Source organism: Triturus cristatus, chromosome 3_1 (genome assembly GCF_964204655.1).
Source record: "Triturus cristatus chromosome 3_1, aTriCri1.1, whole genome shotgun sequence".
Lineage (NCBI taxonomy): Eukaryota > Metazoa > Chordata > Amphibia > Caudata > Salamandridae > Triturus > Triturus cristatus.
The window spans coordinates 178957597-178971168 of NC_140583.1; the positions used below are offsets into that span (position 1 = coordinate 178957597).

Sequence of the window (13572 nt, forward strand, 5' to 3'; positions counted from 1 at the left end):
AAGATTTCTCAACACAGAGGTGGGGGGGAGGTCAGGTTTCTCATTGCGAGTGGTCACATATGCTCGTGACAGCTCGCATTGAGAATGTGCCCGTTCGCGTTTAGAAAACTGTGCTTGAGTAAAAATCTTCTCCAGCAGCAGAAAAGGAAAGCAGGGACCGCTTGCCATTCGCAATGATTGCACAGTGCAGACAAGCATCCAGCACTGTTCAATCACCGCGAATGGCATTTTTCTATCGTACTCTGCCGCTCGCGGAGCTCCCCGTAGTGCGACAGAGTTTTTTTTACACTTTGCGTAGTTCCGCGAAGTGCAACTCCGCGAACTCTGCCTAGGGTTACATAAAACTTCCACATGTTCTGTTGACTTACTGGTTGTAATCAATGATGAAAAATCGTATGAGTAAGGTTTTTTATGATACAACGCAGATCATTTATATGGGTTTGCAGCTAAACTACAATAGACTATGTTTAATTGACTGACATGTTACCAATAATGCAGCATTTAAAGAAAGTGCATCTGCTTGAACCAAGCAAGTGATTAATAGTGCAGTTTGTAAGTCTGCGTCTCTGCCTCGGCTGAACGCAGGTTATCAGTAGTTTTGTATTTACATTGGTGGTCTGCTGTGTCCGCAACCTGTCTGCCTGCTTGCCCACTGTTTACTCATCCCATTGATCAGCAGCAACACCACTAATATTTTAAGTGTGTCCAAAGAGAACGCAAGAAAGGAATTGTCTGGAAATTAGCTGCTAGCATAGCATGCCCTCTACTTGTAGAATGGAAGGCAGTGAAACCCTATTTACACATGTTCATATTATAGCCAAATATACATTTTTACACCTTCCAGGAATTCACAAACCGGGAACACATCAGCACCCGTGCCAGGCTTTGTTGCCGCTCATAGGGTGCTGCTGCGTAATGAGGGTAAGAGGGAGCCCCGTGACCGAAGCAGCTCGTGTCTGCAATGAAGAGCGGGTAGTGATGTGGTGGAAATATTGCCAGGCGAGAGGGCTGCCCGGGCAAATGAGAAACTACGATGTAAAAAAAAAAAGAAATCAAATGATAAGAAGTGGGATGGCCACATTAAATCAGACTGGTGTCCAGCAGCATGGCGTACATTAGAAGAAAAAGTGCTGTAAAAAAGAGACGAAGAAATTGATCGTAAGGAGAGCCTGCATGGCCGAGGCTCCTTAGCTTTGTCCGGAGGTGATGGAGCGCTGTGTCAATGACTTAGGGGGCAGGAAAGAAGAGCAACGGCGGATGAAACCAATAGTAAGTAGCGGGCGGGAATAAAGTGGTATAATTCAACACAATGTGTCTTGCAGACAGCGCAAACATGCTGACGCTTGACCTAAAAAAGGACTGTTTGGTCCTGGCAAAAGGTTTATTTCAGCTGGTCGAAATGGCAGTCTAAAAACTGCACACAGAGGCTGTAATGGTAGACCTGAGACATGTTTAAAGTGCTACTTTAGTGATGGAAACAATCAGTGATGCTAGCTAGCTAGTAACATTTAAATTACAGCACATTTAGTGGCACTTTACTAGGGACTTACAAATATTTTAAATATGTTAATACGGTGAAAGCCAATCCTACCATGTTTTATGCTGAGAGGACAAGCACTTTAGCAATGGTTAGCAGTGGTAAAGTGCATAGAGTCCTAAAGGTAGCAAAAACAAAGTAAGCTTCCTTAAGAATGGGGTGCTTTTAGAAATTACTGCAAACGAGGTTAGCCAGGCGATTCAGGCCTTGCCCCGTACCAGGCTCTGGACCCTAACGAAATTCCTATTGAGCCATATAAACTAACAGCTACATTGGTAGCGCCCACCTGTATCACATGTGCAGAAAAGTTGGGATGCAGGTATCTTGCCCCGTGACCAAAGATTAGCCAACATTGTAGTAATTCATAAGGAAGACAACTCCTGGATATGTGCGCTTCCTATAGGACCATATAACTTTTCAACACCAAAGTTAAAATACTGGTGAAATTACTGCTCCAAGTTGTGTCATCACTAATACACCCAGATCAATCTGGCTTTATCCCAGGGCACAACCCTCACTTAACTTACTTCGCGCCCCATGGTGTCTTGGGCCATATTATTAGGATTCAAGCAGACACCCTGGTGCTATTGCTGGTTTCGTCTTTTGACTCTACCCCTCTCGCCCAAGTGACTGTTAATGGCAGTACATCCTCTTTGTTTCGCCTACAACGTAGGACATGCCAAGGCTGCTCTCTGTGGCACTCATATTTACCTTAGTACTTGAGCCTCTAGAGGGGTGGATTAGGCAGGAACCCTTTATTCGGGGGCTTAGGTGGACAGACGGATGGGAAGACCGCATCTCCTTATATGCGGATGACACTCTCTTATACATCTCTAACCCTCCCCTTTCTGTCGACAGAGAAATGCGAATTCTCACAATATTCCGGCACTACTCCGGGTACATAACCAATTGGAATAAATCGCTTACATACCTCTTACATGGGAATCTCCAGAGACTCCCCCGAGATTGCATGATAAGAGTAGAGACTGATGAGGTTCAAATACTTAGGGATTCACATCTCCACAAATTATGAGACCTTATACGCCCAAAATCTAGAGCCATCCCTGAGGCGCCTTTGAAGAGATACCCAGCATAGGAGGGCCCTGCCTCTGTCTCTCCTAGGGAAAGCGGCTCTGTTTAAAATGATGGTGTTTCCCCGGTTTCTGTATATACTCCAAAACACACAATTCTTGGTATCCCCCTCCTACTTTCAAACCATAAACAGAGAACTCCGTACCCCGCTCTAGGATGGGGGCCCTGCTCGTATTGACCTACAGAAATTTACAAGGGGGTGTCAGCAAGGAAATGCTGGCATCCCCATGAGAAGTGGACATTAGGGCCAGATTCCGCCTTGTACAATTAAAAATCCTACATCGACGTTACTACCCCTGCACCACTCTGGTGCATATGGGCAAGGCAACCTCCTCACTGTGTCATCGAGGTTGCAACCAGAATGGGACATTTTTCTATATGATCTGGGAATGCCCACCCATTCAGAACTACTGGTGTTCCGTAATTTCTTGTTTAAATGAGGTGTGTGAGGAAATGGGGTGGCCTCTGCAAATTGGTATTTGCTCAATGTGTGGGAGGGCACGGACGTCACACATTTATAATATATATTTTTTCCAGGCCCTCAGTCGGCCCTCCATTCACGTGCAAGGTTATGTTTTGCCACCATCCACCCCACAGTCATGAATATTTTGTCCATACGGGTGACGTCCGTGGCCTCCCATACATTGAGCACCACCAATTATCGAAATGTGCTGTGTTGTTGTGTTGATTCACCTTTCAATTAAAAGATATATTAAAAAAAAAAAAGCAAGTATGCAAACAGGTGAGTTGACTGCAACATGTTAGGGGGTAAACAATGCCAAGGATGCTAGGTCTAACAATAATAACCTGACAAATCAAGATAACACAAAATAAAATAATGAACGGAATTTAATAAACTAACACAATTAGTTAAATAAATATGTGTTAGTAGTTTCTGGAGGCAATGTTACACCACTCATCTAATGCTTCTTGATTTTCAGTAAGCGAACCAACATTCCTAAATGTTGTTGCTGAATGACATTTTCAAGTTCTATTCCTTTCACTTGTATATCTCACAGGAACCACTGTTTATTTTTTTCACTGTCTTTTTCAATTGCCTCAAAACATGGCAATGCTTAGATTTAATAAAAAAAAGAAATCTTCCAATTCATACCAGAAAGCTTCTGATTAGATAAATATGCCACATCGAAACATCCTCTTTTACGCTGCACCACGTCCGAAATGGCATCATCAGTAGCGGTAGCTGAATCCTCTTAGAGTCTGCGTTCTGATGATGCTGTGAAATTAGAAAGTGCTGCAACTTACAATCTGGATGCCTTAGCATACAATAAAGCCTTAATGCGATTAACTATTCATCACTGATGATTTTTTAAATTTAATATCCAAATTATACAGTTTGGTATTTACAGATTTTATGTTCACAAAGGACATGCTTGGACATGGTCAATAATAAATATGCAACAACACTTCTGTCGCTTTGATAAAAGTATTATGCAATATTTTGCTGAGTATGCCTTTTCTGTTCAGAACTTAAAAGAGAAATATCATATTCTGACTTATTTTCATTACTCTCTTCTTTAAGCTTACAAGTTATTTCTGCTATGGAGTGTTTTCAGCAAAGTGAATCTACTCACAGCTTTTATTTTGTGGTAGTGCAAGATGTTATTTCATTATGGGATTTGCTTTCAAGGCCAATGAGAAACACACACAATGTAGCCTAACTATTGCCAACCATGCCTTCTAACAAAATGCCAGACGTGTGGGTTTAAACAAAGCGTATTTACTAAAAGCAGGTCACTTTTAAAGGTTAGAATACTATTTTACTGAAAAGTGAATATTAGGTATAAATTCAGTGCTCTCCTCACCTCTACTGATTTTCACATGAGAACAGACAAGAAAGATATGAGAGTGTGCAGTACGGTGTAAATGGATTGGCTCCATATACAGAGTTATGTATTCAGTATTCTTTCATTCAGTTCTGAAAGAGCACTGTGATTATGGCTTTTAGTACATGCCCTTTCCCTCACTTGACAAGACAGACACTAGTGAGATTTGAGAAACATCAGGGCAAAATAAATACTTTTCCCCAAATGTGGAGTGCTATTTAAGAGGGCTAGCCAGTTCACAAATACAATTGCAAATTTGCATCCATATTATTAAACCTACTTAGGGCTCTAGATTTATGAATTGCTCTGAAAAAATTCCATCCCAGAAAAACTACTAGAAAGCTATGAGCATGGCACATTTTTAGGAGTTCTCAAAAGCAGCAGCAGGTGTACATTGATGCATGCATACGTGTTTAACACGAATGTGCTTGCAATTGCTAACCTGTTGCCATTGGAGTAGGGGCAGGGCCGATTTACCTATAGCTAGGTCCAAACCGAGGTGGCATGATTTGCAAAATAACGATAGGTTGGGATGTGGCCCTGAGTAATTTCCGGTGACTAAGATTAATTCAAGGTTTCCATCCATCACTTGTTCGTATGCTTTGGTGTGTAACCATTATTTCCCCACAGGGAAAATACTTTTACATGTTTAGAAATGACTTCTTTTGAGTCCTATCAAATGTGTCAGTTTTCTCTGCCCATTACCTCTCTGAAAACTGATTTACTTTTCCGGAGTAATTCTATAACAATTTTCAGATTGGGGAAACTCTGAAAAAACATCTGCACCACAAATACACAGTCTCTCTAGGGCATCCACACCGTGGAATACTCACTCCCTGCCCATGGGAACTGACATATTCCCATATAACATGGCATGTGAGTAAATGGATTTATAATTACAATTTCCTATTTTGAGAAGTCGCACTTAGAAATCAAGTCATTTGCACATGTATGTTTAAGTTAGATGCATAAATGTATGCAGATGGTATTCAAAGCCACTTCTGTCTAGACAACAGACCAAACATTCCCACTAACAATATCTCATGCTTAGACCCCTGCACAAGTTAAGTCAAGACCATGATTACCTTTATATAAGAAATCAAGGAAATCTCACTGTGTTTCGTGCGGCCGCAAGTCACAGAGCCACAGTCTGTCTACTACCCTAAAAGTCTGGAACTTGGGGATAATTTTTGACTCAAAACTGGATTTATTCCCAGGTTAATCAAGGAAATGCACCTCCAGCTCCCCCTGCTTTCAGAAATCCTTCCCTGTACTCCAAACTTACCCCTGCGTGAAATGGACAAAAGCCCCTATAAGGGCTCCCCGTGCAAATTGCAATATTTACTGCTCTGAAGAAGTTCATTAATTAATATAACACCAGGCAATCAGAATTTGCCATGATTGTAGCAAACACAACCACATGAATCCCACCTCTCCAATGGCTTCCAGTCACAGCCAGGATCAAGTTAAAGATTCTCGGCATTGTTCAAAAAGTATACGTGACTCTAGTTGTCCAGTTTACCTGTAGAGACTGGCTGCTTACTACACTTCAGCCAGAAACCTCTGTTCTTCCTTTATCTACTCAGTGATCTCTCAAGCAGGTAAAACACTGTGACAGAACACTAGGAATGCAAGGCGCAAGGGGTTGTAGAACACCCACAACCTTTCCCTCAGATCTGTGCCATAGTACAAGCATTTCAGGATACACTGGCAAACTTAATTATGTAAAAAAGCTTTCCTTTAAGCTTTCTCGCCGAACAAGGGTTCTGATTATCCAATTTCAAATATAGACACTTACCCTATCCCTAACTGTACACCTGTTATGCTCCACAGCACTTTGAAGTAGCTGAAAGGCGTTATGCAGCACTATAAAACATATATATAAATACTTACATAAATAAATGGCTTTGAGGTTTGGACCTTATGTTGTTCAAGTAGTGATTACCAGCATAAACAATATTTGCATAAATACTTTGTATATTTTGACCTCTCTTTTCGTTTGTAGTCACTTGTTGCCCATAGAATGGAGTAGAGCTTCATGAATAGTTCAGAGAGACTTTCTGACTGGATACTGGCTATACATGTGCCACACGTCTTCAGCTTGTAATAAGAACTGGTATGGTCTCTCTGTGTACTGGTGCAATCACTCCAGGGGTGTCTGTTTGAAGATGTGAGGTTTTAAATCAAGTGAAAAAATGTGTACCATTGAGTTGAATAACAAAAACCATATGTTACAGTGCCAAAATATAGCTTTGGCGGAGCTCTTACATGAAGGCTCTAAAATGTATGCTACTTTTCTAAGCAAGAAATTGTATGTTTTAGGTCATTCTACTTCTAATTCGGTATATTTTTTATTTAGGTATACTTTCATTAAAGGAAATAGCATCCTGCTTTTGAAAGGTTTGCTAAATGTGGACCTCTGTGGTGAAATGCCTTCTGAAGTTCAAAGTGCAGCACAATTTTGCAAAGACTGTACTGAGATGTACCAACAGACGGGTCCCTCCAGGCTGCCCTGTCTCTTGGAGTCGCTGGCAGCACACTGCTGGGGCCATTCAGGAAGCTCATCCTTTTAACATCAACACCACGATCCAAAGAGTGGAGGCCTTGGATGGCAAGAGATTCATCTGTATCCTGTGGGAAGATGGCAGAGAAAGCTTTTATCCCTTTGTATGGCTACGAGATAACTGCCAGTGCCCAAACTGTTTCTTAGATTCAGCTAAAGCACGGAAGTTATCCCTTGATGAACTGGATGTCAATACTGGTGTGAAGAATGTGAACTTAGCAAATACAGGAAAGGTACTTCAAAATAACCTCTTGTGTAGAAAACAAACACGTGTATGTCCTCTTTCTATTCCTAACAACACATTTTCTAACATTTCTATTCCACTAGAACCCACACTCACCCTAACATAGCCCACATCTCTCTTACGTTCTGCTTGATATATACTATATGTAAATATATATCATGTTTAAATATATGTTTTGTCACCATCCCTTTAACTATATTATTAACCCCCATCAGTCTGCTGCTGTCCAAGAGCATCTCATTAATTCTCTCTGCTCAATGATCTTGTCCTTAACAACTGTCTGTTTGCTATTAATAGTGTTGGTTTTAGAATACGGCTGTTTTTTAGAAAACATTATTTCAGTAGTATTCTTTGGATACACATGTTTCTTAAGTAAATTCTTCATGTGGTTGATAAATAGTATTGTGGCAGAAATTGTAATCTTGTAAAGCTGAAGGTTATGCTGTTGGGCAAATTTTCGATTTAAAACAGTAATTTTTGATGTATTTTTCTGGTACGAACCTAAATTTATATATTTCTTAAACTTTGACAACATTTGGAAGTTAGATGGCAACAACTTGAAAAAGAAATTCCCAAAATTGGCGTAGTTCGACCTCCCAAACTGTAAGGCTAGTAAGAGGATTGCCAGAATCATCCTATGCAAATCTGGGCTACAAAATATTTCTAAAAACACGGTTTACAGTAGGAATTGATTGTGTTCTTATTTACAACTCTACAGTTGAGAACTACCTCACTATTGAAGACACAAGTTTTGCACCTTCAGTTTGCTTTGTTTAAAAAATGCATTGCAGCTATGTAAACATATATTTATTGAAAATTATAAATTACACATTAAACATAAATCTTGACAACATATGCATACATACATCAATGGCACTTATTGTCACCATCTTCATTTCAGTCTTATAATCTAAGTGTGTTACATTTGTATGAATGCCTCAAATCATTTCATTTTGCCAAATTGATTCTACTTTTATAATAGTTCCCTATAGGTCCATATTTTGAGTCCCATTGCACTTTATGTGCCTATTAGGGCCCTGCAATGTTCCATGAACAGTCCGTCAATGTCAAATATTTTCACTTGTTCACAAATCTCAGGAGCTCAGCCTAATAAAGTTATTTGCCACGTTTCAGCCCTCTTACTTTAGGTCTCATTAGACCTATTCACAAGGATTAATTGCAATCATCCAGTCAACCTTAAAGTACCTCACATCACTATAATTAATCCATCAATTAAACTGTGGCAAAACACGCTTCAGGGAAAAAATGGTATGAAGTAACTCTGCATGCAGTTCTGTCTTTCAGAACCTGTTACGATATGTAACATAGTTATAGATAAAAATATGATGTAGGCAGTAGAAATAATACAAAACGTAAGGTAGAAGACTTATCTAAGGATATATACATATTCACATGAGTAACATATAACATTCTCCGCTAAGTATGTATACATTACACACCAAAAAACTAAAATGTTTATTATTCCTAAAAATATTTGCTGATTAGTTTTTCAGTAACCTTACAGCTACCTAACACATGCCTCCTCTAATCATGCATAGGAGGAAAAAATACAATTTTGAGTTCTGTTTCTTCTTTGATTTTCTCACATTGTTAAAAACATCCTGCTTGCCAACTATTTCTAAAACGTACACACAAAATGGGAGTTTACATTTTTGTTGTCTTCCTACTTGCATCAGATCCTTTCATATGTAAGTTAGACAGTCTCAGAAAAAGTTTGCTGTACCTAAAACCTAGTTCTTTGTAAGAATTCACAAGACTTGCAGTGTATATCCCTGCCCATGCCAATGACTCACCACTTGGTGGTTATTCACTTTGAAACTCCACCTGTTCACACTTAAAGAGTGCCCAATTATGAGTAAATTATGCACTAGTAACAATGGGGCAATAGATAAATGCATTTATGAGTGTGTGAAATAATATTACCGGAATACTACTCCACATATTCATAGGTGCCTTTGTGAATTGACCACAAAAAGTCTTACATTTTTTGATATTCAGGAAATAATAATATACAGTTAGTACATATAGAAAGGACTTCGCCACTGGTGCACTTTTATTAATAAGGAGTTGAACATATCTGGCCCAAGGAGATCCCAGGCGACTTTTTTGAGTTTCCAAATAAATGAATATCACCGAAGTTGTGCATGTGTAATCTACAACTTCATCATGGATTTAGTCAAACTAACTGAACTAAAAAGCTTTGTACGTTTGGCTCACAGTATGGTATATGTCAAGGTTTTATGTTCATGGGCAACCTTGGTTATGCATGCTGTATTCAGGGTTATTCATGAACGTCCACAGTTTAATCTTGATGTAGATTGTGCGTTTCACAATACATAATCGAATGAGGGATAATGCAGATATGATGCCTCATGACTATTGGAAACAACATGCCATATTTACATAGTGATGTGTCAAACATTTTTCAATATTAAAATAGTTACAAATTACATGGTAAAGCAATATGTTGTAAAAAGAAAATTGCAAAATGTGAGATATTTCCAGCATCTCTTAAGAGGTGTCCTTTTTTGAGCAAGACTATGATTGGTAAGTGGCTGCTAGAGTTTCCAAAGAGGCAGATGGTTAATTTGCTACCATAAATAATTCTCTCATTTTTTGGGCTTTCTAGAACATTGGGTTACTTGTTAAGGGAGTGTGAATCCCTACCCAACCAGCAACCACAATTATTGTCAGGGCAAAATACAAGCAAACCCTAAATTAACTTGTGTTCTACGCTGTGATAGCTTGCCACATAAGCTGCCATGCTTCACTTAGAGGCAATGTGTGGAGTATTTATGCAGCACTTCAAACAGTAATAAAGTAAAAGCAGAACACCAGAAAAACTGCACCCCAATTTAGAGAAAATAGAGTACATTTTTGTTTTTTTTGTTTTTTTGGAATATTTTTATTTGAGTACAGGCTGAAGGATATAACATACATTAATACATGTATTTGTCTTTACAATCAACAGGTTATTCTCATGAATAAAAAACATAAAACAGCACAGAACAGAGAAAAAGAGCCACGCTATTCCATAAAAGTACCCCAATTCATTTTGTGTTTTATCAAGGAGCGTGTCCCCCTAAGATTTGCTAATGCTAGCTCCATCGAGTGGATCTCGGTTACCAGCCCCCACCAGTCCCAGACCGTTGGTGGATCAGGGCGTATCCAAGCTCTGGCCAAGGTTAATTTAGCGCAGGACATAAGGATTGAAGCCAGAGCGGCCTGTGAGAAGGAAGTGGGATAAATATCTAGTAAAACCGAGGCAGCAGAAAGTAAGGGAAGCTGGACATGTTTAATTTCAAGAGCCTTCTGAATGTCCGTCCAAAAATCTTTAAAAGTGGGGCAAGAAAATAACATATGATCCAAGTCAGCGGCATGGGCGGAGCATTTAGGGCATTTTGTATGGTCGCTGAAAGAGTTATTAGAGGACCATCTAGAAATAATTTTTGGCGTGTAATATAGCATACATCTCGTTCTAAATTGTTGTAGCCTTAGACTTGAGGATCGTACATTTTTATTAATATTTGAGAGAGAACGTTCTATCTCTTTCGATGTAATATTAGAGCCTAATAGTCTGCTCCACTTGTCAGCTAATTTGGAGCAGTCATTTGGTTTGAAACTTGTTAAAAGACTATAAGTATCACTTATTACTGATTTGGTTTCTGTGGAATATAAATAGTTCCATATGTCACAGTCGAGGTTCTCCACAAGATGTTTTTTATTGATCAGATAATCTTGTATCTGTCGGTGTTTATACTTCAGGAAGATCATAAAGCAATTTTAAAGCATTAAAATCTAGAAACCCTTGCGTGCCATATAAGTCCCCTAATACCCTAATTCCCTGCCTAGCCCAACCATTATCACTGTGTTCATAGAAAATCGCTGGAAGACCAGGGTTGCCCCATAATGGTAATTTTGAGTGGAAAAAAGTGGTTTTACAAAAAGTTAATATATTATCCCAAATCTTTTTTAGGTCTCTTGCAGTCTTAAATTTGACTCTTTTAAAGTAGTTGGGGTCATTAGCCCGCAGTAGAAACATGTTTGAGTCATGTTTTAACATAAAAGAATGAAAAAAGAGTGCACCTCCTCTGTTTAGTAAAGAACGTATGCGCAAGACAAATGTAGACCAAAAATATAACTTGAAATCAGGGAAGTTAAGCCCTCCCATATTCGTATTGTTTTTTAAGAGATTCATCGACCTTCTCGCTTTTTTGTAGCACCAGATAAAGCTACTGAGTACCCCATCGAGTCGTTTAAAAAAAGTATTGTTTAAGGCTAATGGAATAGAGCGAAATAGGTATACAAATTTGGGCAGAACCTTCATCTTAATTAGGTTAATTCTTCCAATTAGATTCAAAGGAAGTCTATGCCATTTTTTAAGTATTAGTATAGTAGATTTAATTAATTCATTATAATTTATGTTGTTGATTTCTTGAATTTTTGCCGTTAATTTGACTCCTAAGTAAGTTACAGTTTTGCAGATCTCAGGGACCGCGATCGCTGGAATATAATTAGCTATAATTTGAGTCTTTTGTATGTTAAGCTTATATCCGGAGACTGTCCCAAATTTCCCGGCCTCAAGAACGATGCCTTGTAGTGCCTCCACTATGTCTTGTGAATAAACCGCGATGTCATCGGCATATGCTGTTATTTTTAACACTTGTGTGCCCGATCTGAAAGGAACAATTTGAGTTTGAAGTTGGAGAGCAGACAAAAATGGTTCCAGTGTAAGAGCAAATAAAAGGGGAGAGAGAGGGCATCCCTGGCGGGTTCCACGTAAATTGGAAAGTCTGGAGAAGTCAAACCCCCATAACAGGTACAAGCCGTAGGATTGTCATATAAAGCCTGTATGCCTCGCAGGAATTGCCCCCCAAACCCAATTTTAGAGAGGACGCACCAAAGATAGTCCCATCCCACCCGGTCAAAAGCCTTCTCGGCATCCAGTAAGATCATTCCGAGTGGGGTGGATTCTGTTTCTGCGACATCAAAAGCTGTGATAGCCGTATTTACATGTTTGGTTGTGTCCCTCCCAATTATAAACCCGTGTTGTTGGGGATTGATGGTTTGGGGCAGGATAGGAGATAATCTTAAAGCTAGAATTTTGGCAAATATTTTGGCGTCAGTATTGATCAAAGATATGGGTCGGTATGACCCTCTCTCCTCCTTTGGTTTGTCTTTTTTCAAAAAGAAAATTATTTTTGCTCTGTTCCATGACTTCGGAGCTTTACCATTTAGCCCAACGTATTGCATTACCTTCAATAGAAAAGGTTCCAGTTCAGCTAAACATGCTTTGTAAAGTTCCAAGGGTATTGTATCCTCCCCCGCCGCTTTCCCTATCGGTAAGAGGTCTATTGCTTGGCGTAGTTCTGCCCTGGTAATGTCATCCGAGAGTGAATCTGTTCTTAAAACGGTCTGCGGGTTTGTTAGATATTTGTCCAAATAGTCCCGTATTGTTTCTAAATTAGGTGTGCTTTCTGGAGTATACAGTATTCTATAATAATCTGCAAATTGTTCTACTATATCCGTCGGATGATTGTACATTTTGTTACCGCTCCCCCGGATGTTGGTAATCAGTGTTCGGGCTCTATCCTCAGCAACTTTGTAAGCCAAGATTTTGCCAATTTTGTCCCCGCCCTCATATTGTGTTATTTTAAATTTGTGAATACTTGCACTGCTCTTCTGAATACATTTAGTTTTAGCCTTATTTTTAAGTAAAGTAAGTTTGAGACCTATTTCTGTAATTGTTGATGATTTTAATCGTATTGCGGAAGCCAACAGTTCTTCTTGAGTGATTATTTCGGAGACTATCTGGGCATTATGCTTCTTGCGTTAGGAATTTTGTCTAATCAAATAAGTTTGGGTGAAACCCCTAATGCTCGCCTTACAGGCGTCCCAGACCGTAATACATATGGCTGTGTCGATATTGATTTCCAAAAATTCGATCAAATGTAGTTTAAGCTGAGTCAAATATTGTGTGTCTGTGACTAAATACCTGGGGAAGGAGAATGGTCTAGGCGGGATCCTCCTATGTGGTATGGCCATAGCCAGAATTATTGCATTATGGTCTGATGAGATTCGGGGGCATATATCCATAGTGCTGAATTTTAATAAGTGGTCACTTGCTAATGCCAAATCCAATCTTGAACACGATTTATGAGGCGCAGAATAATATGTATATCCTGGTAAATTTGGATATAGATAGCGCCAAGCGTCTTTAATGTTGTGGATACGGCATATTTCAAGAATTGACAACGGTTTTTGCGCA

General features: G+C 39.4%; 1 protein-coding gene across 1 annotated transcript in view; it reads left to right on the top strand.

The window, feature by feature from the left end:
• Positions 1-13572, top strand: part of BBOX1 (gamma-butyrobetaine hydroxylase 1) — a 704161-nt gene that overhangs the window by 17414 nt on the left and 673175 nt on the right. Inside the window, exon 2 of the mRNA XM_085643632.1 lies at positions 6836-7272. Coding sequence (XP_085499758.1) covers positions 6886-7272 — 387 coding nt within the window. The 5' untranslated portion in view covers positions 6836-6885. The remainder of the gene's footprint in view (positions 1-6835; positions 7273-13572) is intronic.